Consider the following 24,466-nt stretch of genomic DNA (forward strand, 5'->3'; position numbering starts at 1 on the left):
GCGAGGCCGGCAAAGAACGTTTTCTGAGGTCCTTGGAATAGGCTGCAATCAAAAGTACAGTGTATTCAATGAAAAAGGCATGTAAGAAGAAATGCCCACTCTCCAGCAGAGGGGCACAGGAGAGAGTGCTCGCTGTGGTGTGAAGTAAGGTCAAGACACAGCAGCTGGAGAAACATATATGACTCGTATGTCTAGATGTGGATATGTCGAAAGCTGCCTATAACAGGGTCATTTCCTCTGACTAACAACTCAAAGCACAAGGAGCCATTCCAGTCACCACAGGGACCTCACTTTAACTATGGAGACCTTGACAGAGAGGACCTTCTTTGGCATGTCAGGGTTTCTAAGAATTGGAATTTGTTGGTTCATTGTAGATAAACCTTTCTGAGTCCTTCCCAGGACCAGAGCAAGAGCTGTTACATTTGACCCTCGATATGACACCAACTTGGATCTCCTAACACAGCCATTTCCCTGGGCCTACGATCTGCTCTCCATGGTCTTATGGGGGCCTTGTTCTCTACATGTCCAAGAGTGAAAGCTCTTGGAATTTTAAGCCATTTGGGGGGGGGCCCTCCTCAGTGCCAAGCCACCATGCAGGTCATTAGGGTTGGTGGCACAGAACTGTCCCTCTTGACTCTGAGTCACTAGAGCGGTGGCACCATTCTTGGTTGGCAGGCCTCTAAATTTAGCCTGAGACTCTCCACAGACTTCCTCATGGCTCAGACAGCAGAATCAAGACACCAAGGATCTCAGACAGCAAAGGCCCTTACAAACTCTCCATCTCCTGTTTCTCAAGCTGGTCCTGTGAGGCCAACCCTGAAGAACTGTCAGTGCCTGACTCCTTTTACTTTTCATTCCCTGGTCTCTTTTCCCATCAGGATCCTACAAGACCTGATTCATTCTTGGGTCTGCATCATGCAACTCTTCCCCAGAGGCTTAGATTAGTCTCAGAATGAATTTGCCACTTTCTCCAGTATGTCCTCCCTATTAGTCCTTTTCCAGCACAGCTGAGATCCAGCATCAAGGTCCTTTTCCATTGCCACAATCAACCTCCTGTCTTTAGAAAATCAATCAACCAATCAATCACCCAAAGGTGTCACTCCCAACCCCTGACTTTCTTCTCCTTCTGTTCCAGCACTTATAAATACAGTCCTTTTCTGCTTTCTCCAAAAACACCTCAGCTAACACAATGAACCCTTGCAGAGGGCTGCTGGCTCTGCCTGCTCTCAACTCCCAGCCCAGCCTCTCCTTTTGAAGGTACCCAGTTAATCTCTCTCCAAGTACACTTCTGGAGAAGCCTGATTTCACAGCACTTACCCTCTTCGCGGAGCTCTCCTAGCTGAGTCTAAGCGGTCAGTTCACAAATGCCCCCCATGGAGGGCAGCTTCCACAGGGGACTGGGGTGGCACAAGCCTTCCCTCTACAGCGCCGCCCTTTCTTCCCCCTGAAACATGTCTTCTAGATCAATCGCATTTCCTTGTATTTGTCTTGCTTGACTTTTTAGATGGCTTTTAAGCATTTTCTGTCATCGATACAGGCGGGCATTTATTCTGAAATACTGTAAGTTTTCTCTTGCAAGCGTCTTTAAATATAATCAAAAGAGGAGAGGGGCGGTTAACCTGAATGCCGACACAGAAAACTTCAACTGTGATAAACGGCTGGCTTTGCTTCCTCTCCGTTCCCACTCGCTCTTCTCTCCTGAAGGATTTTTTGAGAAAGTTAAGGCGGCCCGTCATCTGCGACTATTTTTGGATGTGCCTGTGCATGGCACTGGATGAAGAAGAACGTGGCTGCTACATTCAGCAGTCAAAAGCCTGGCTGTGGAAGAGCCTCTGAGAACTTCCAAGTGCGCAGTTGTTTCTTTTGGGTTTGGTTTGGTTACTTTGAAAAAGAGATTTCAGTTTGTTTGCATCAACATTCAAATAAGTCCCATTTCTTTCTAACTGTCTCCTTTTACTGTGGAGGTAGAAAATGAAGGCACTTCAGGGAGATTTTAAAATTCTGCCTCTATGCTCTGCAAATCCCCAAAAGACTTTGGCTTGATTTAAATTTTGAAACAGTGACTTGAAAGGTGTAATTTGTGGCATTAATCATACGAACTTCTACACTACAAAGACACTTTAAAAATCTGAATTTCTATTTCAAGCTGAGGAGCATGCTTAGGATCGACTCCACATGCTCTCACCGCCTGATTTGCTTCATGTGTTTAAGTTTAGCAGGGATGACCTGTGGTTTCTGAATCTAGATCACACTACCGAATCTTATCCATCCACAGCCATATCTTAAAAAAGGGGGGGGGGAATTGCTCAAGAACATTCTTTTGTACTGATTTTCTTGTGGTAAGAATTAAATTAGGTGTTGTCTAGACGGGCTCGGCTATTCAGAATGCTTGCGGCTCTTCTGGGTGACCCGAGTCTGGGTGGCTCACAACCCCCTCTTAACCTCAGTTCCAGGGGATTCAATGGCGATGGGCATCCTGAGGATTGTATTCATGTTCACACACACACACTCACACACATGCACACACACACACACTCATGCATGCACACACATGCACGCATGTGTGCACACAAAGCCATAAAATTAAAAATTAAATCCTAACAAGAAGTGTTACTAACCTAACGTGACAACTCTAGTCGACAGTGCATGACATGAACCTGGGTGAGGTGGGTGTCAGACTGCAAGCGGGCGGGGCTTCCATCAGCACTGTTCTCCTTCCCAGGGAAACACAGTTCCCTGTTTATAAAAACCTATTCTACCCGAGCGTGGTGGCTCATAAAGTAACCGTAGCACCCACGCGGTCAACACCAGGTGGTTATTGTAAGCATGAGTCCAGCCTTGGTTGCAGTTTGAGACTTTGTCTAAAAATAATAATTTTATTATGATTATTATCATGATTATTATTTTTCCAAATACAGAGTAAAGTGAAAATACATACTCTGTTAAAAAAAATCAAAAACAGACAAACAACAACAACACACACACACACACAGGCCTTCCAAGGTTCTTCATTTCACTAGAGGTTAGAGAAATGAATAAATGCCTGGGGAAAAAGTCTGGTTAATGGGGGATTCAGGCACCAGTTGGAAGACTCCAGGCAGTGCCTTCAGCTGCCATTTGAAAGAAACTGAGTGGATTTTCTATATTTAATATGAGAAAGGAAACAACCGAAGAGATCTGTGGTGATCCTTGCTTGATGCTGTCACTGCTTGGTGACATTGTCAACTAGAGCTGTTTACAGGACACATTCTTCAAGCACACTTAACCTTCATCCAAAATAAGATCTTATAGCAGAAAAATCCGACATATTCTTTGTTAAAAACGAAACACAATATAGAACTGCTGAGCTGGAACATTTTCTATCCCGATGACAATTTCCCATTAATATTCACATGATAGAGAGATTTTCACGTGGTAAGCATAGTGGCTGGCAGAGAGAATAACGTTAGTCCCAATTTGTCTTGAGACATTCCAGTTTGGGCACAGAGGTAAAGAAATACCACGGTATAATAATAGAAAAAGGATTTGTTTATAGACAATGGGAAGCTCTACTTAGGGGTATAAAAGAAATAAAAAACAGATTACTTGGAAGCAATAATTGAAAAGATACTGGGAGGTGAAAAAATTACTTATTTTTACTTTTTGTGTATGGGTGGGTGGTTTGTCGGTATGCATGTGTGTGCAGCACCGACATGCAGTGTCCCTGCACGCCAGAAGAGGGCATCAGATCCCCTAGAACTGGAGATTTCACAATCCCAATAGTTATGAATGCTTTGAGGGTGAAAAAAGTCTGTCAAATATGTATGTATGTATGTATGTATGTATGTATGTATCTATCTATCTATCTATCTATCTATCTATCTATCTATCTATCTATCTATCTATCTATCTAAATGACTCCATCCATCTCTTTTCAGAACCATGGCACAAACAGAGTATATCATTCACTCGTTGGAGCTAGGAATTAAAAAGGGAGAAATGCACTTACTTTATTGAGTATCCATCAGAAATTCCCTCTTTTAAGAACCAAATCACCCCACAACCTGTTCTGAGATGATGGGGATCCTAAAATAATGGATCACAAAGAATTGGAATGATCCCAGGAAATTTCATAAATCTATAAAGCCCTGGCCCTAGGGGAGGCATGAGTTCCCCGGGAGAAACTTCACACACTTGGAAGGCATGTGTCATAATTAAATTAATGTCTATATCTCCTGGCCTTCTAATCCTTTTCTCTACATAGCCGTAGTAGGGCCCCAGGAAAGGTAGACAGATTAGAACATACACGGGGTCTTCTGCCTTTTTTGGGGCAAAGCTTTTACCTTTATCAGTTTGTCTCCTTGTGTCTTTGAAATGCAGGGAAAAAACTATCGTGAGAAATTCATGAACCTAGGTGCCAGGGCAAAGTCTGTCAGGGAGCAAAACCCATGGTCACCAGATCCTGCTGTTATTACTCGATCTTGTCTCATCTGTGATCTCTCCAGTTGTCCAACCTGATGATTTGGGAAGGTCCTGGCTGGGGTTTGTCTTGTGCTTTTGGTGCCAGCCTGTCTGCAAAGAAGCTCATTAAGATGTGTGTCCTTTGACGGCTCTGTTGAGCCAGTCATGGAATGCTTGCCTGGTGACTGGCAGGAAAGGTCAGTTCTGATTGGCTGAGTGGTTTGTTATTTGCTTTTCTGTAGAGTGTGACTTTCCACTTGGTTTTGGATTGTAGTGTAATCTTTATCTCCAAGTCTGAGGTGTGAAAATCCTTTGGCCTCTTCTTGTACACCTCTGCATTACCATCTGATAGGAGAGAACATTCTCCATTGTCTAAGGCTGGTATAGCCACCGGAGTGATGTCCTCGTTACACTGTGGAATCAAAAGGAAGAATAGGAAACTGTCTACCTGCGTTAGCATTAGAATCAATCTCTGAGATCTCTGTTGAAAAGCATGGAGACGTGGGAAACACTGGTCCATGACACCAGGTACTTGGAAGAATTTTTGCTGGCCATGCCCCTCTTACGTTCTAGGCCTGTACTTATTTTTAGTTTCGATTTGTCATTATTGGGTGTATTTGTGTGGGAGTGTGTGTGCTGCAGCACACACGTGGGAGCCAGAAAGGACGAAGTGAGTGGGTTCTCTCCACCTGTTGAGACAAAATTTGTTTCTTCTATGCTATATGCTCCAAGCCAGCTCAAACTTACCAGTGTTTCTTGTCTCTGTTCCCCATCTTGTTTTGGGAGTGCTAGAATTACCAATGTAGGGACCATGTCTAGTTTCTTTTACATGGGTTCCAGAGCATTAATTCAGGTCCCGATTTTACCTACTGAGCCAATTCCCTGGTCGGAATGTAATTATGTATGTATATATGCTGTCTTCTTTATTAGTTGGTGAGCATGGTCATTAACTTAATGAAGGTTGAACATTTGAGGGAACAGCAGCAGCCTCATTAAGGACTGAACTATATAAGGATTTGCCAGACTATAGAGTGAAGGGCTAATGACCTACAGACCTCAAGGGTGGATGGAGGTTTGACACTTTAGAAAGGTCAGTGATCTATAGACATCAGATCAGGAGATCCACACAGCAAACCTGCTGGGATCAACTACTTGCAGACAGAGGAAGTGACCTGCAGATAATCTTCCATCCCCAAAGCTCTTCCTTCCAATCTTATAAAATCCTCCATCCCCCAACACCACTGGCGCACAGTCCCAGTCCTGCAGAGAGACAGCGGCCCTTCAGTTGCTCTGGAGACGCCTGTTGGCTTTCTCCCATCTCCGTACTGTCTCCAAACCCCCTTTCAGAGAGAGTACAGAGAGAATAAAACCCTCCTGCCAGCCTACTCTGGGTGAGTGCGGCTGAGTGCCATCTCCACGGAGCTGTCAAGATGTGATGTGTGGCCCCATGTTGGGTATTGGTCTCACTGGTCGCAGCAGAAAACAGCATTGGGCAGAATCTCAACCTGTTTCTAGAAGGCCTAAGATTAACCAACTAATGTATGTGTGCTCACTTGATTTGCGATTTATCTTCATTGTGTGATAAAATTTCTTTTAGTACACGTATTAAGATGTATGGGCTTTTTTGTTTGTATGTATGTGTGGTTTTGAGACAGGATCTCACTCTGTAGCCCTGCCTGATCTGGAATTCACTATTCAGAGAAGGCTGGCCTCTGCCTCCCGTGTGCTGGGAGAACAGGCGTACGCCACCATATCTTGAGAAGGCATTTCTATCCAGCTTCTCCACTTGCAGGCTGCTGTGCTCTGCTACCTTCAATTCTTGTCAAGGACTTAATCTCTGTCAGTCCTAAGGGAAAGGTACACATCGAGATGCTGACTCTGAGCTGGTTGATTCGGATTCAAATGTTAATGTGGAAACTGAGTCAACAAGATCATCTATTACAAAAGTTTAATATAGCCAGATGCACTGTATACAAATGCCATCTTAGATGTCATTTGTTTTTACTGCATCGTAAATACAATTTTGAATCTAACTCTCTGCCCACAGATTTGATTTGCTAAATCTATGCAGTCTGACTTTATAAAATTTGGGCACTCTTCTTAAAATCTATTGAAATGATATATATGAGCTAGTTCATAAAACATTAAAATGCTGTAAATATACCATTAAGAGATAATTGTGATTTTCTCAAGCAAATATGTTAGAGAGACAAGAAAACAAAAACCTTTTTTTTTTTTAAATTCACTCAAAGCAACGTTCATTAGTTGTAAAAGCATGGTTAATTTACAAGGTTTGGTATCAGCTACATAGATTTTGATAAGGACTTTATTCTATAGTAGATTATAAAAAAGAAAATAAGTTTTATTCATTTTTCCCTTGAAGATTCACAGATAATAAAATAAAAAGCATGAAATGCTAAGTTTATCTTGACCACAACACACTGTTTCAAACACACTAAAACATATAAAAATTCAAATATGATTGAGTTGTGAGTCTTCCTTGATACATGGAGGTTCCTAGACACAAATTTATCATCTTAACATCAGAAAGGTTACTTAAATGTCAGTAGGTTTGAAGACAGTGGGGCTACCTCATTCCTTCACAGTCTGCATATAGTGAAAGAACGGGACATAAGATTTTAATCATTACTCAGAGAAGGAGACCCGAGGCACCCTTCAGACTCTGGACAGAGACATGTCATCCTGCCACTACCTGACCATTAAATCGAAACTGCCTGAAACTGGCTGTAGGAGTTTATATGTCCTAACTGTAAGAACAAAACCCTGCAAGTCTATGACATGTGTCACTGAGCCTTCTCCTGGAGCAGCAAACCTGTCAGTCACTTGGACAGAATGAACACCTTCAGGGGAAAGCAGCTGATTCAGATTTTCGGAAACAGCACCAAGTTTGCCTAGAGTGTAGTCAATCAGAAAAAGAGTCTCTTTGGGCACCGTCTGCTCTCACCCCTTGATTTCACTCCTTTAAACATCGCCTACAGTGTACTCTACACTCTACATGGTATGTGAAGATCACAAAGTGTGGGGAAATGAGGAAGTCATTCTGGTGTTTCTACGTGGTTGCAGTCAGATGTCCTTCATCCTGATGAGGCATGGGCTCATGTTGAGACCACTGAATCATCTACTCTCTCCATCTGTAGCATCCCTTTGGGTGCACACTGTTGCTTTATGCTGCCGGATCTTCTTCGTTTTCCAGTTATCATTGCCTCTGTTGGATCTGTTTCTGTTGCATCCATTCTAGCCCAACACAGACAACCTTTCATCAAGCAGGTTGGCCGTGCTCATAGGCTCCTAGTTACATAGCTATTTCCACCAAACTGAGACACATTCCCAAAGCACAGGGAAAAGGGAGGCTCACAGGGGGAGCTAGAGATTTCCCTATGGACATTATTCACCTGTGCTATTCTGTAGCCACAACTATTCGCCTGTGCTGTGCGGTGACCGCCATTATTCACCTGTGCAATACTGGGGCCAGGATTTGCGGCTCTTTCTTTTGGTGTCTTCCTGGCTTTCCACGCAGTCTCTCAAGTCCACTGCTGAAAGGAATTTCACTTTAAGAGAGACAGTCACAACAGGAGCATGGACCAGAGACAAGTTTGCAAGCTTACATGATGAAGCTTCACCTTGCAGAGTGAAGGCCACTCTGGAATCGGTCAAGGGACACTGCTCCTGGTTTCCATGCTCGGGAGGCAAAGAAGACATGTCTGTCATTTACAGGCAGTTGAACAAGGCAAGGGGACACCTTCTCCAGTATATCTTTATGTTCTTTCTTTCTGTGTATGGGAGCTCTTCTTCAGTGCCTAAGGATTCAACTCTTCAAAGTATACTTCATAACTTGTAGAAATTGGATCCCCAAACTTTAAAAAGAAACAGGAAGCCACTTTTTTGTTATTGTTTTTGTTTGTTTGTTTTTCTTTTTCTCCTGCAAAACCATAATGGTCACAGCAGAAGAAGAGGGAAGACTTGGCCTAGGAATGGAAATACCAATTACGGTTGTATTGTACAAGCCTTTGTAAACGACAGGTCAAATGCTCAGCGGTGTCTCATGTACAGACTTTCCATACTTTAAGAGAAGACAAAGATTCATGTAAGCCATGTAAATGGGAGACCCAGGATTAATCGCTTTCAAAACAGGGCATTTTCTGCTGGGAGATGGGCCTGGTTTACAGACATAAAGCCTTTGACAACACTGCCCCCTGCTGGGGAAAAGTACAGCGCCTCCATAATGCCTTAAGTGCCTGCTTGGGTGTATCCCCTCCAAGAACTTGTTGAGAATTGGAACATTAGAGCAGAGCATCCCTGCTTAGACAAATCAGACAGTGAGAGAGATGTATAGAGAGTTCTGAAATCTTTTCTCAAATCATGAGCTATTTGGAAAGGATTACAGTGTCATATGGGGACAGATCTGATTGAACTGAGACCCACAGACATTAAGACAGTTATAGAAATAAGATATTTCTAAATAATGCAAATTAAAATTCTCTTATTAGATCAATGTTCTATTTTATTCTCAGAAGTGGTCTTACATGTACCATCTATGATACATATGAAGTCCCAGATATATATTTCTTTTTGTCGAAGATTACCACTCAGGGTCTGCGTAAGCAGGTATAGGTAACAGGACAAAGAAGTAATATTATCAAGAAAAGAGAGGACAAATGCATTGCATTTAAAAGGTGTTAAAATTGCCTTAGCATTTTTGCGAAATGCACAAAACTGTTCTAAATTGACTTAAGCTGGCTGTGAAGTTTAATCTTGGTGACAACTAGGTTGGATCTAGAATTGAGGGAGAGAAACAGTGGGCATACCTGCGAGGAATCTTCTTGGTTACATTAACTGAAACAGGAAGCCTGCCTCTGACTGTGAGGGCAGCTTCTGGCAGCAACAGAGACACAAGCAGGTCTGAGGGGAAAGCTTCTGTGTTTTACCTTCTTGTCTTCTTGGTGAGCTCATCTACCCTGTTTGCATCTTTCCATGACTTCATTATCTGTGGCTGCCACTGTCACGGCCACTGCCAGGCTTTACTAACGTGAGAATCCAGATTTGTTGGCCTTTCAGTGTAGACTTAAGACTGGTGCCTCCCCAGGAATCCTCCAGGCTCGGAGCACTGCTGAGGCGTCCAGCCTAGAGGACTGGGCACTGCCAGTTCTCAGCTTATCCAGCGTGGAGGCAGGCAGTGTCGAACTACCCAGACTGTGTAATGTAAGACAGTAGGTAAATCTTCTTTTAACATGCGTTCATCCTAATTAGTTTGTTTCTCTAGAGAACTCTGACTAATACACCTCAGGCCTTATTTCAAGCAGTGTTATCAGAACAACTAAGAGGACTGAACCCCAGTCTCACCAAGTCTACAGTTTATGTAAAGTAACAACCACCAGATGATTTATAAATTGCTATCTTTTTCTGTAAGTTTCTTAAAAATCTTTAAGTTATATAAAATATATCTATCAATATTCTGCTACAAAATAAAGCCTTATCCTTTCACTTAGGATGTTAGTATAGTTAACAAGCACCCAATGAGGCTAAATCTTAAACATGACCTTTAAGGAGAAGAAAAATCCGCCTTATAGCCTGTCAAAGAAAAGGTATAAATGCCTCTGGAGATAAGGAAATTTGCCAAGAACACAAAAAAAATGGAGAATATTTCCTCCCCAAACTCAATATTCTTAAAACTTTATGTACAAACTCCAAGTAAAATCACCCGTAAAGACCTTCTAGATATCATGAGGAAAGTGGTCTTTGACACTATTTCCCTCTTGGGTATTCCTACCCCTCAATATAGAATTGAACCAATCAGGAAAAGCCTCATCTTGGTTTCAAAGGACCAGAATACCAAGCCAAGCCATAGAGGTAAAACAGTGATGTGTTCAAAGAGACAGCTCAGAGGCAAAGGGGAGGGAGCTGTCATTGTTAGGATGGAATCAGTTTGTGCCAGCCATTCAAAGGGGGACTGATACGGGATTTATAAAATATAGAGTTCTAGTGGCTGGAGGGATAGCTCTGAGTTTGTTTCTCAGAACCCACATGGCAGCTCACAGCCCGCTGTAACTCCAGTTCCAGGGCCTTTTACTCCCTCTTCTGGCATACAATGCTGCAGACATACATGCAGGCAAACCACTATACACATGAAATAAAATAATACAGTCTTCTTTAAGAGTGAATTCTTCAGTGAGGTTATTTGGCGCTAAGAGGGTATCTCCTAACTCTGGCTCCTACTTGTGTTCCATTTATGATATTTCTCTTAACCAAAAGCGTATTTCAGGGGATATTTGCTTCTGTCAACAATAAATGACATAGTACCCAGATTCAATCAAACAGAAACCCTAAAACAACTGACCATATATAAAACTTTTCAGCAATCCCATGCTGGCAGAGGTTATCCAGAACCCTGTGCCAGAGGAGGGACTTACAGAGTCCCGAGCTCTCTCAGGTAAATTAGACATGCATACGCCTTGGCTTTTGTTACAAAGTGGAAACGAGGAATAGCTCTCTTCCCAGCTTACCCAAATCAAAGATGTTTATTTTACTTTACTGATTTCTGTTTTATATATATTTTTTGGAGTATAGGGAATCTGAGGCAGAGAGTTTGTGGTTCTTAATTGCCTGGCAACCTTTGCGTATGGGACAACGGCAGGCTAGTGTGGGATGGAGGAGAGAAGTAAAAGTTACCTTACTGTTCTGAGCCATAAGTCAATCCAACACAAGAGAGGCATCTACTCTCTTAATTAGGTAATCAAGAGCCTACACTGTCCACAAGATAAGACACTTGAAAGGGCTTTCTGAATAGACTCCATTTGCTCAGGGGTTAGTCCCCCAAACTGAGAAATGGGACCCCAGAAAACTAAGAAGCTTCCATACATGAAAGGAAACAATCAACAGAGTCAGGAGGAAGCCTGCAGGGGTTCTTTCTGTCTACTGCATAGGGCCCTTCACTACATTACTGAAAAGCCTGTCTCTGTGAGCAACACCATTTCCTAAGCCACTATCTAAGATAAACAAACATGGAACTTGTCCAGGAATGGTTTTATGTTTTTCACTTCCTGGCTTTTAGGGTAAAGAACCTGTTCTCAAAACCCCAGGGGCTAGTCTCACCCATCTGAGCCAATACTCCAATGAAAGAACCAAGGAATGGTGGGAAGTTTCGGGTCATCAACTCGACACACATGGAGAGGATAAAGGCAACTAGTGACGCCCAGGTTGGTCTCTATGTACTAAAAGAAGCATCTGTTTTAAACAGGAAGAACTGGAGTTGGAGAAGGGCATAATTAATGCGTACTCGTCATGATGTACCTCTGCCCGTCATAGTTTTGGCTCAAGTGCTAGCAAGGTGGCCTCGTGAGTTGTTGCGTCTGCTAGTTGCTGTCTTCACTCGAGGATGTACCTGGTTCCTATGAGCTGATCAGCTCTGGGTATAGCCTTTCCACTAGAGATAACTGTTCTCATTTTGGGGCCAGTTTGTCCTGCTTGGGTGATCTTTCTGTTCTTTGTGGACCCAAGTGCAGAATCAACACTTTATTATTATTATTACTATTATTATTTTGGCAAAGGCCTGTTAAATCTTTACTTCTTTTGTTTCTCCTCTGCTGCTTTGTCCTTTCAAGGTGGATAATTTTTATGATCCTTCTTCTCACCCCAGCCAGTTGTGTGATCCAGAATGTGCCTTTCTCTTAGCTCCCAGCAAAACAAGTAAGAACATTCCTCAGACTTAATTGAGCAGCAATACTAAATGGTTTTCTGGTTTGTGTTTAAAAAGAGATTAAATACGCAGAGTTCCCAAGTCACCTTGACAGGGATGTGAAGGAGAGACAGAGGCATCTTTATATTCTCTATTAGAAAATATTATTTTCATATTATAGTAAGGGAGGTACCCAACATGTGTGTATTGTTAAGTTTGCTCTGAGCTAAATATAAAACTGAGGTGTAAGTGGCCACACAATCCTGCCCTTCCCAGCAAGCACACACAGAACTCAATGCATAAGCTAGTTTCTTGCATCTGTCCATGGGTCTCAGGCGTGACAGGTACCACGAGTTCCATTTTTCCAGATACACCCTATTGTTAAGTATATCTGCATCACGCACTTGGTTTGTGAAACTTTCTCATGCACTTGTTGCTAGAGTCTTTGTCTAGTGTGTCTGACTTTGGAGGTCTTAACCAGGTCCTCCGATGAAAGGCAAATAAGCAGAGTAGCAGGAACACAGGATAAAGTTTAATACTTAGTATGGCCATGACATGAAGACAAAACCTCACCCAACTTCCTGTTCCCCTGTACTGTTTGCTGTGCAGGGGAGGGAATATGGGGTACTAGCTTCTAGTTCTTGCTGTCATTCCTGCCTTCTCCTCCATTGTGGACGCTCATCCTCTGAAAATGTAAGCAAAAACCCACTCTTTCTTCCTTACCTTGATTTGGATCATGGTATTTTATCACAGCAACAGTGAAGGAACTAATAAGACCAGTAAGGAGGAGATGCTCTCCTCGGTGGCGTAAGCACTGGCACGGTGACACCCTCCTGCAACAAGTCCTCACCCATGTTCCTGTAAACAACCCCAATGACACACACTGCCTCACAAAAATGAACAGAACCAAGCAACAACCACAGAGAGGTCAGAAAGCTCAACGGTAGAAGAGGAGCGGTGGTTAGTGGGAGTGGAAGGGAAAAAGGAAGGTGGGGTGTGAGCATTTACAAATATATCACATCCATGAATGAAAGTGTCATTGGCAAGAGCTATTAGTACGTGTGGCTAATGTATGCGAATACACATTATAAATCTGGTCTGGGAACGTGTCCATTGCTCAGCGTTACTAAGACCGGTGCTGGGACACGGAGAACATGTACCTCTCTCCGGCTTTGCCCACTGTATTCATTCTTTAGCTCCTTTGTCTGTCTAGGTTGACCTCCTTCAAGTCATTCTATGAAACTCTGCTGTTTGACCTCAGCATATAAGAAAGTTCTTACGCCCTGTTTTGAATTATTAAACAGAGTGCGTGCAGGTAGGTCTCACATGAGTGACAACTTGTCTGGGAGGCAGCTGTCAAAACATTGCTGGGCTTTCCTGAATTCTAAAATGTTGACTTTGCTCCTCAATTCTACTGAGCAGAATGTCTTCTATTTTCTTACCCAGATAATCAGAAAGTAACAGAGGTCAAGCACAGATGAATACTTCTTAAAAGATTATGTTGAAACCGGGCAGTGGTGGCACACAACTTTAATCCCAGCACTTGGGAGGCAGAGGCAGGTGGATCTCTGGGAGTTCGAAGCCAGCCTGGTCTATAAGAGCTAGTTCCAGGACAGGCTCCAAAGCCACAGAGAAACCCTGTCTCGAAAAAACAACAACAACAAAAAAAGGTTATGTTGAAGCAAATAAGACCATTCTCTAATGTCAGTCACGGTTCTCAGTTGGATACAGAGGAAAACAGATAGTACCTTACAAACTCCAGTATCTTATCCAAGATGATTAGAAGTTTTGACATATGGACACTTTAATGCTGGGCCCTATACCCTCATGCCTTCTGCAGAGTAGCTCACTTTTAAACTTTCAATCAAGACTAATATCTGCTAATGTTCCCAGAGCATTAAAAGTATATGAAAGAAATTCATGATTTTCACATGATTTTTAAAGTTTCTAACAGAACTTACTTAGGTCAATATGATGAAGGAATTTAATATTATTTAAAATATTTTTAAAGGTGGCAATGCATAATTTCATAAAATTTAGTCAGTGCCAAGTATATGAAATATTCTGCTCTGAAGTTTATCACAAACATTTCTATCTCAAGCCATCTAACAATTATACTTCCCAAAAGACAGAGTTGATGTCTAAACCTTGTACCCTTTCAATTATCCTCCTTCCCAGATGTCTTTGTGTCTAAGCAGCGTACATGGCAAACACCATCTTAATGTGCTTCTCACTGGGCAGTGACTTTAACCACACACTGTAATGTTGTGGTCTCTCTCTGAAATTAGTACACTTTAAACATACTTTTGTGGCAATACAAAGTGATTTTTTTTTTACAAAAAAAAAAAAACCCCACCTCATTCTAAGAGACTGAGACTTTCGCTAGACTTTACAGCCAGAGTTTACACCTGAGGTCACTGAAGGGTGCTGTCCTGCTGTGTGCTCAGACTGTTTGTCTAACCTGCCTTTAAGAGAACAACTAACCTGACTTGCCTGGGATTTCCCATGTAACCAATGTATTTAGCCTAAGCCAATGCATTGCTTTAATCTTAAATTATGGACTCTTCCATGCCCCTGGTGCAGAAAAATACCCATGTGTTTACATGTGTACCATTCACTGCAAACAGCAAATAGGCTGAAAGCAGCCTTAGCCACCATAAATGTTGACTTCTGTTTCTATAAAGTAGCCCCCATTCCCTTTTCATGTGACCGTCTCTATGCTATGCAATAGAGGAAAGTGCAGATTCACAAGATAGCCTCAGGTAGGCACAAGTTCAGGCTCACATGACAGACAGACAAGGAGATGAAAGACACAAGGAGAGTAGAGAATTCACATCCGGCTCACTATGGGTTACATGACACCAAGAAGAAGTGCTTTGAGTTCTTTCTTAACATGACACTGACACATTTACTGGTGACTGGGTAATCATTATTAATGTGTTCAAAACGACGACATACTTTGATGGTATGCATACTATGTCAAGTTCTAATGTCAAAGATGATTTCAGGAAAAGCTACATCACAAAGTAGGAATCCTCTATGATTATGATAAGAGTGTAAACTGTATTGCAACAGCTGATCGTTTTAAAATGCAGGAACTACCCTGCTGCCAATGAACTCCTAAATGCCTTGTCTTGAATGGCACATGCTCTTCAGAGAATTCTTTCCTTGTCCGTCAGAGCTTTGCCTTTTATGCCCAAACCATGTCTCCTAGTCTCTACTTAAAAAATGTCACCACTTCCTACCACCTGTAACACTCACCCCATATTCATGTCTTCAGAATCATTCAGCACATCTTTCTATAACTACTAATGTAACATGAACGGGGGCCTGCTTGTTGTTGGGGTTTTTGTCCCACCTGGTACCCCACAACTGTTTAGTCCCAAAGAAAATCACACATAGGTGTCCATAAATTATAAGCTGGTTGGCCCATTAGCTCTAGCCTCTCACTGGCTAACTCTCACATCTTGATTAACCCATTTTTCTGATCTATGTTAGCCATGTGGCTCAGTACCTTTTTCAGTGGGGCAGATCACATCCTGCTGCTTTGGTGGTCTGGGCAGGAGTAGGAGGAATCAATTTCCTCCTTCCTAGAATTCTCCTGTTCTCATTACATCATTTCTATTTCCTGTCTGGTTTTCCCACCTATACTTCCTGCCTGGGCCAATCAGCGTTTATTTAAAACATGATTGACAGATTACAGACAATTCTCCCACACCATACTAATATTTCCTTTGCTATTTTTGCTTTCACTGTAAAATTGGCTTGATTTTGTAACTTAGGATTGCTGCTTCCTCAGCAGAATCCAGCGAATCTATCTTACTTTACACAGCAGTGGAATTCAGTGCGTCTTTCTCAGCCAAGCGAGGGCAGATGATGCCTAAGCAACAGGCATCTCAGACTGCATTGTGATGAACATGAGTCAGCTTCGTTTCTTGCTCTTGGCACGAGTCTGTCTGAGGCCAGCTATGAGTCCACCCTTCCTTTGCTCTGGAGCCACAGCGCATACAGCATCTGCTGTATGGGGACCTGACCAACTTCACAGCAGAATGGAAAGGGATTTGGAAAAACTTGGTTTTAAAACTTTGACTCAGAAACAACACGGATTGGTCCCACTTTCCTTTAAATGGCCAGAGGAAAGCACATGGATAAGCTGAATCAAAAATAAAATAAAATAAAATAAAGTATATAGTCATCTCCCAGGGACCGACAGCAGCTGTTCTTAGCAATAATAAAATCACTACACTTGCTAGGAATGTGGGAGCTATAATAGATGTAATGAAAACAACCATGTGGTTAATTCCTAGCTCACTTTTCCGGCCCAGGTGTTAATAACGTGGTGTGCTAATGGCGTTCTGTCTGTATCGAGGGTGTTTCTGCTGTGCCTCACCATGTAATCTCAAAGCACATCCTGGTCCCAGGCATCACATGGATTATTCGCTTACAACCACTGCCAGTTTGAAGCCCACGCCTCTGGAGATGCACCAATAACAATCCAATTTCCTAGTTGGGTTTAGACAATGTGCTCCAACCATAGCCCAGTGTCATCATCTCCAGCCAATGTCCCCATTTCTGTCTTTGACCTTGCGCCATCTCCTGTTGGTTTGCGGAACCAGTTCTTGATGTACCAGGATTCAGCACTGCGAACCTACATACACTTAGGAGGATATATCATTCAAGTCCTGCCTGGCTCTCTCCTGCCAAACCCAGATCTCCAGTCTCCAAATCTTCCTTAGTGAGAAATAACTCATAGACTATGTTTCAAAGGAAGTACAAACTGAAGAAGACACTTGAAAAATGTAAAAGGAAGGTGAATGGGCTGTCTGAAAATGTGAATTTTGGCAAAAAACAAAAAGGTGGTTAAATGCAGTGTGAACACTACTATTTAAATAAGGTGTATAAATTACCAGTACAAAAATATGAACTAGGAAACTAGATATTAGAGAGAAATTATTCTCAAGTGTTTTGGTTTTCTACTTTTTATACTTTGCAGTATAATGAGTAAAGGGTGCAATATTCATAACTCTTATAATCAAGGACTTTTATGTTATTATACTTGAAAAATAATAACCAAGATATATGATTTCTGAAATTATATATAGATGAGAACATGATGACTTATGTCCAAGCAGTATAACTTTAAGTGGATCAAAATATTATATATCAGACACTTCACTCCTCTGTAAAGTATAAGCTAAAAATATTTAATTATAGATCATGTTGCTATTAGGAATGTAGTTAGGGGTTTTCTATCATATATATGAATAATAAAAATATATCAATATCATGCATACATATCTTTAGAGACTATATTTCATTAATGACATATTTCTTTTTCTAAACTAGTAACTGATGTATCCTTTGAAAATATTTTATAAAAAAGTCATGAAAGGAAAAAGTTCGGTTTTCAGCGCAACAGATTCTGAACTGTACATGATTTTCTACCAAACTGCGAACACACGACCGCTTGGCACACCAGAGGATGCACTGAGGAAACTGTAGAGTGCCTTCCATCAGCTGCTCAAGGATTTTTCTTGTAGTTTGGCTCTATGCAATCTGGAGCATGCAGTAAAATCTTATTAGAACATCCTTTAGTGTTTTACTGTCCCAAGTAAACACAATGTGTTAATCACAACTGTATGATTTGCATGCCTTCTTTGACATTTTTCTGCTTTTGGAATCATTTACAAGAGGATCCCTGAGATGAAATAATTAGCACGCCGCACATTCTGCTTTGAACCTCTGATCCATTGCAAATCCTCTCAGGTTTATAATTATTGTAATCAAGCATTTGATTAGGACAGGATACAGCACCGGAACTTGGAGTCTAGGCCAGAAGACAGCACATCCACACCCATCCAAGCACAGGCCACACCCATGGGATCATGCAGTCAGCAGCCAAGTTGTCCCAGGACTCGATGAAGCCGGTTGAGGCCTGTCTCTATCTGGATATTGAGCTCTGAGTCTGGAGGATGCTCTCCTCTTGCTCGGCTTGCATTCACTTTGGGCCAGCTGTCAGAGAGGCTGTGCTCTCTTTCACAGAGAGAGGCTGCAATGTTCTTGTGAGATGAGTTTTGCTGGAAGGTCAGTGGGAGCTACATCTGTGTGGTGACAGTCTTCTTTTCCCCTGGGAGACCCCTGCACCGGGCTGCATCACACTGTTAAGTGGTGTCAAGTAGTGTGGGCCTTATGTAATGCTTGAGTGTGTTTCATAATTATCACATGGACCTGTGGTCATAACAATTTCCCTGTAGTTATTCTACTACTAAGTTAGTGGTTGCTATTTGCCTTGGTTAGTGGGCTATACAGATAGAATGGAAGCAAAAACTGACTGACATCTTATTTGAGCAAAAATGATTATTAGAATTTAGGCAGAGGCTAAATTTTAGGCGTGGCTGCTCACACCTTTAATCCCAGCACTTGGGAGGCAGAGGCAAGTGAACCTCTGTGAGTTCGAGGCCAGCGTGGTCTACGAGAGCTAGTTCCGGGACAGGCTCGATAGCTACTGCGAAACCCTGCCTCAAACAAACAAACAAACAAACAAACAAACAAACAATTTAGGCAGAGGAGGAAGAAGAAATTGTCAACCCCAGGCAGAAGGCAGCGGAAGGAAAGGGTTATTAAGGACATCAGTACTTTGGTGAGAGGAGTAGGCTGAGAACATTTTGTTCAGGCAAGTGATGGAATACAGAGCCAACAGGCTACGCGCTGTGTCAAAGCTTGGCTGTGAGAAAAAATATCTCAGCTGAATGAATGCTGGAAACAAGGAACTGGCAAGGAGGGACAATATCCAGCTATTTTAGTGTATCTAACTACGAAGCTAAAGTGCTGTGTGATAGGAAACACGCACTGAACCAGCACGCTAAGAGAGCGCCCCTCATTAATGGTATTTTTAGTTAGCATTGAAAATTCCAGAATGGGTTATTTATGGTTTTGTGTAGCTAGAGAACTGGGAGGTGTGGAGGAGGATGAAGAGACACACGGGAATAAACGAGAAGTATTCTGATGCATTTGCTAGTTTAGATAGTGATGCTTATTCTAATCTATACCGTGTTCCTGACATATCACACACACACACACACACACACACACACACACACACACACACACACACCTGTACAGGACATTTCTGCATTGTTATATGCCTCTTATGGGGAAGGCCTTGGTCCTGCCTCAAAGTGATATATCAGAATTTGATGGAGGAAGGTCACTGGCTAATAAAGAAACTGCCTTGGCCCATTTTATTGGTTAGAACATAGGTGGGTGGAGTAAACAGAACAGAATGCTGGGAGGAAGAGGAAGTGAGCTCAGAGGCCATGCTCCCCTCTCCCGGGCAGACGCCATGAAACAAGTTGCCAGGTCAGACATGCTGAATCTTTCCCAGTAAGACTGATGCTACACAGATTATTAGAGATGGGCTAGTCCAGGTGCGAGAGTTAGCCGAGAAGAGGCTAGATATAATGGGCCAAGCAGTGTTTAAAAGAATACAATTTGTGTGTTGTTATTTCGGGTAAAGCTAGCCGGTGGCGGGAGCTGGGTGGCGGAATGCAACCCGCAGCTCCTATTACAAAAAGACTTTGTTTACTTGTCATGGGAAGCCTTACCCTCTTTGAAGAGTGGATGGGGGTGGGGTGGGGGGAAGGTAGGGATAGTGGAAGAAGGGGAGGGAGTGGGAACTAGGAAAAGTATGTAAAATGAGAAAAGAATGTTAAAAAAAATAAATAAAACAAGGGGTTTAATCATGCTCAGTCATTCAACCATGCTTTCAGCCCAGTTCAAAGATTTTAATCACAGGAATTAAACATCCATTTAGTTATTAGTTTTTAGAAGTCAATGAAACAAGGAGGAGATGGCTCTGATATGCTTGTGGGTATATAATAAATAAAAGGAGAAAAGATGAACATGGAAAAAATATGCCCCTTCCATTGCTTAGATACCTCTTAAAGAAGCACACTGCTCCATACAGCTGCTACCCCCAGGCTACAGGTGAGGGGCAGGGACTCAGAGAGGACCAGATGCCCTCGAATCATTGAAAGACATCAGTCATATTCTTCAGTATATTCCTACTGCTTAGCTGCAGCTGTCCCAAAAGAGGTGGACTTACCTTTCGATTTGGAAATCTCACCTGTCAGAAAGAAATTGCACTTCACAGATACCACGAGTTGGTTCCAGAGAGTTCTGCTTTTTCTAGAAAACTTTATTTATAGACCTCTGGGTGTACTATTCATTGAACTCCTTTGAGTGTCAAATTGCCTGTTGTCTGTTGTGTGTGTTTTCATTCTAAATATTGCTTATGTCTTGTCTCTCATCCCAGCCAGGACTGTACTTCTAGAATTTTCTCCATGTATCCAGACCTCTCTGTATTTCGGCAGTTCTTGACTTATGCACCTTCCTGTGTTTCACATTTCTCTCCTTGCTTCTGCTTCTTGCATCTTTTCCTCTCCACATGCAGGCCTACTGTATCTGCTGGTTCTGCCTTTGCTGAGTCTAGTTAGCTGCACAATTTCTTATTTTCCTTCATTTGTTTTGTTTTTAAGATCTATATTTTTATTCGCATGTATGTGTGTATATCACGTGTGTGCAGGTGCTCACAGAGGCCAGGAGAACTTGTCAGATCCCTGGAGCTGGAGTTACAGGCATCTGTGAGCTGCCAGGATTGGACCCGAACTTCGATCCCTTGCAAGAGCAGCAGGTATTCTTAACTTCTGAGCCATCTCTTCAGCTTATAAGATCTGTTCTGAATCTGAACTCTTTTTATATTTTAGCTTCCCAACTAAATTAGAAAGAGTGATAAATATCTCTCTGATTTTTTGTTGTACTTTGGTAATAAAACATGTCTACATGCTAGTATCTGGATTTACTTAGAGTTTATTTGAATGTGTATATTAATATACTTGTTAAATTTGATCTTTTTTTTATTAAACACAGCACATTTTTGTAGGCATTCCATGTTGGCTTGAAATAAATGAACTTGTTAGGTTCACTATTTAATTCTTTTTTTTTTTTTTTTTTTTTTTTGGTTTTTCGAGACAGGGTTTCTCTGCGGCTTTGGAGTCTGTCCTGGAACTAGCTCTGTAGACCAGGCTGGTCTCGAACTCACAGAGATCCGCCTGCCTCTGCCTCCTGAGTGCTGGGATTAAAGGCGTGTGCCACCACCGCCCGGCTCACTATTTTAATACTTATATTAAACTTGTAAGACTCCCAAATTCTCCAATTTCTGCTAGTTTCATCTTCTTGACTTAGCATGGAATTTTTTTTCTATTGTAGTTCCAAACTTGTGTGTGTGTGTGTGTTTGTTTTGAGGCAGGGTTTCTCTGTAGCTTTGGAGCCTGTACTGGAACTTGAACACACAGAGACCTGCCTGCCGCTGCCTCCGGAGTGCTGGTAAATGGTACACAGAATGTATCTTTAAAAATTTAATCCCAATACATTTGTCTTTAATCAGCGTGTCTAATTGATTTATTGTGAGTAGACTTAGATAGATGTCTAATTTTCCTATTTTCTGTGATTTTTCAAAACCATAGTTTTGTAAATTTTCCCTCTCCTGTCTTTCTTAGCTTGATTTTATTGCTACTCCATTTAGTAGCTTATCTTTCAAACAGATCACACACATTAAGTTTTTGTACCATGTTTTACACATTTAGTTACATATAATTTTAGTTTCTTAAGTTTTTTGTATGCAAAATTTGCTGGGTTATGGCATACATGCAACATGTAGATATTTACACATTTGACATATATATATATATATTTATGTGCACAACTCTGAGTATAGTATAAAAACATACCCTGTGTTTCTTTTAAGTTGAACCATGTCAGCAGATTACAAGTTAGTACCATGAAACATGGGACAATACACTACTTAGATTTCTACATTAATTTTATATATATATGTACAGACGTCTCTATGCATGTGTGTATGTATGCTTGTGTATGGGGGCACGCGTGTACAAGGTTGCACAAGTACACATGCACAGGCAGGTCAAAGGTGGACTGATATCGGGTGTATTCCTAGATCAGTTTCCACCTATAGACTCAGGCAAGGCCTAGTGTTGAGCTTGGAGGGCCAGTTCAATTAGTCTGCCAAGGAGGCTTGACCTAGGAATCCCCTAGTGCTTGCATGCACTGGGGTCCTAGGCTGGCCTCCCAGCCCACCCAGTGTTTACGTTAGTTCTGGGCATCTGGAGTCTAGTTTTCCTGTTCATGCAGCAAGTGTTTCATTAGTTGAGCTATGTCCCCAGTTCTCACGCATTTATTATAGTTCTATGGATTGTATAATATGTTTATCATTTCATACAGCTAATTTTCAGTCTTATTTTGTTTCTCCAAGGGTGAGTACACATCCTATGAGTTCAAGCTCTAAGCGAATATACCCACAATATACAATCATCTAACTGAACTCATGGAAACAACAGAGTGGCACAGGGCTTTGACTGAGCAGTGTCCTCCAGAGGCGCAGGTATTTCAGCGCTCGGTTTCCAGGTAGTTTGGGGGGCACTGTGGAACTTGAAGGGTGGCCTTGCAAGTTGATAACTTTTTCTCTGCTTCTTCTGAGTGATTAAAAGTGTGACTTCTCAGTTTCCCCACTACTCTATCCCCCTCACCATCACGCATTTGAGCCATCAACCAGAATAAACTCTTTCTTCCCCAGAGTTGCCTTTGGGCGTGGTGTTCGGTCACTGCAAGGGACTGGGAGCTAACACCGAAGCTGGTGTCAGAGAAACATGGCCTGCGGCACAAAGAACTAACACACTGCTGTGCTTTGGGAGATGTTCTCTTAAAGTGTTTGTTTAAATAGTGATTGCATTTTCCATATTATTTCTTTGTAATTAATGTGTTTATTTCATAGGTAGTCTGGAGTCTTACATACCTAACATAAAATTTACCTCTACTTTTTTTTTGAGCAATTACCTAGTAAAATAAGTAATGGCAGGAGCCTAAAAACTGATTCTAGCATGCTAGGCTGTACCTCCAGAAGATGCAAGCTACGGCTTGCAGGTTTCCTTGTCTTTGTCAAAGCTGGGGTAGTGAGGAGGGGAGGGACTATTTTTAAAGGGGATTTAAAATGGAAAAAGAGCTTAAAGTCATATTATATACATTTCCATATTTTGAGATTCTGGATATTAGATATATTAGCTCTTAAGTGTGAGGAATACTCATTGTATATAAGTACGATTTATGTGTTCATGATTAACCAATGTACTCTGTCCCAAACAGAAATGCTGAGAGCTTTCATCCAGGCCACACACTGATGGTTAGCAACCGTTTTTCTGATTTTGGTTAATTTCCCGGAGTCACAAAAACTCCAGGGGGAAAATGGCTTCGTGGAATAATTTAAACTGATGTTGATTTATTTTGATTTTACAGCCATTTTTCAATTGGGTTCAGAAGATTGCAGTTTGGAAATTACAGTGTGGCGTGGGAAGAACTGCCCCCCGTGGATGCCAGAAAACCGGCTTCAGCTAAAGATCAGAAGCCGGGTGGCTGGGCTGGGGGTAGCTGTTTAAAAGCAGAGTATTTGCCGAAATGTGGGACCTGAGAACTTCCTTCTGCATTTGGAAACATGCAGTATTTTTGGATCCCTAGTGTGTGCAGTAAAGCCTTTTCTGAAGAGCACATGCAATAGCCCTGCTGCACAGCAGACACTCTGCAGGCGGGAAACCAGGCTCACTGGGGATAACGCCTTCTCTCGTACACTGAATCTGGGTTTTTAACTTTTATAACTTGTGTGTGCGCGCGTGCACGTTCCTCTGTATGGTGGGTCCTGGGGATTGGCTCAGGCAGGCAGGGAGGTTTAGTAGCAAACACTTTTACCTGATGAGTCATCTTCAGGCCTGAAATCTTGATTTTTTTTTTTAAAGACACAAAACTAGAAGACACTGTTAGGGAAAGGCGAGGGGGTGGCTGGTTGGAGGGAAAAGGAGGGCAGGAGAATGAAGTAGGAGTCAATGCAACCAAACTGTCACGAAAATATCACAGCAAAGTCCATTCCTTGTACAATGAGTATAAGCTCGTGAAATATCCTCATTTTGAAATTGAATGGCATTTTCACGGTAAGCAGTGTGTGACATACCTGCCCCAGGCTGCCTCATTTGTAGAAGCTTTATTAACTGGAACACAGGAGGAATCGATGACAGCTGAATTGTTCATCTTATAGCAGAAACCGCAGTCTGGGTCCAGCATACACTCATTACAGTAACTGAAAAATGAAAGAAAACAGTGAAAGTCACGCTGACCTGGTCAACCAGTGCTTGTGACATCCCAACTCCAGATGCCGCCCCCACAGCTCATACTGTTTTACTCGCTTTGGCCAAGCCAAATGGTATGACCAGA

General features: G+C 42.1%; 1 protein-coding gene across 3 annotated transcripts in view; it reads right to left on the reverse strand.

The window, feature by feature from the left end:
- Slc2a13 (solute carrier family 2 member 13) overlaps positions 1-24,466 on the reverse strand; it is a 297,525-nt gene that overhangs the window by 30,908 nt on the left and 242,151 nt on the right. For all 3 annotated transcript variants that reach the window (XR_012909606.1, XR_012909605.1, XM_075960405.1), the window contains one exon: positions 24,207-24,332. Coding sequence is in view for 1 of the 3 variants with exons in the window: in XM_075960405.1 (XP_075816520.1) it covers positions 24,207-24,332 (126 nt within the window). In the remaining 2 variants the exon portion in view is untranslated. The remainder of the gene's footprint in view (positions 1-24,206; positions 24,333-24,466) is intronic.

This window comes from Microtus pennsylvanicus, chromosome 2, assembly GCF_037038515.1.
Source record: "Microtus pennsylvanicus isolate mMicPen1 chromosome 2, mMicPen1.hap1, whole genome shotgun sequence".
In the NCBI taxonomy this organism is placed as follows: Eukaryota; Metazoa; Chordata; class Mammalia; order Rodentia; family Cricetidae; genus Microtus; species Microtus pennsylvanicus.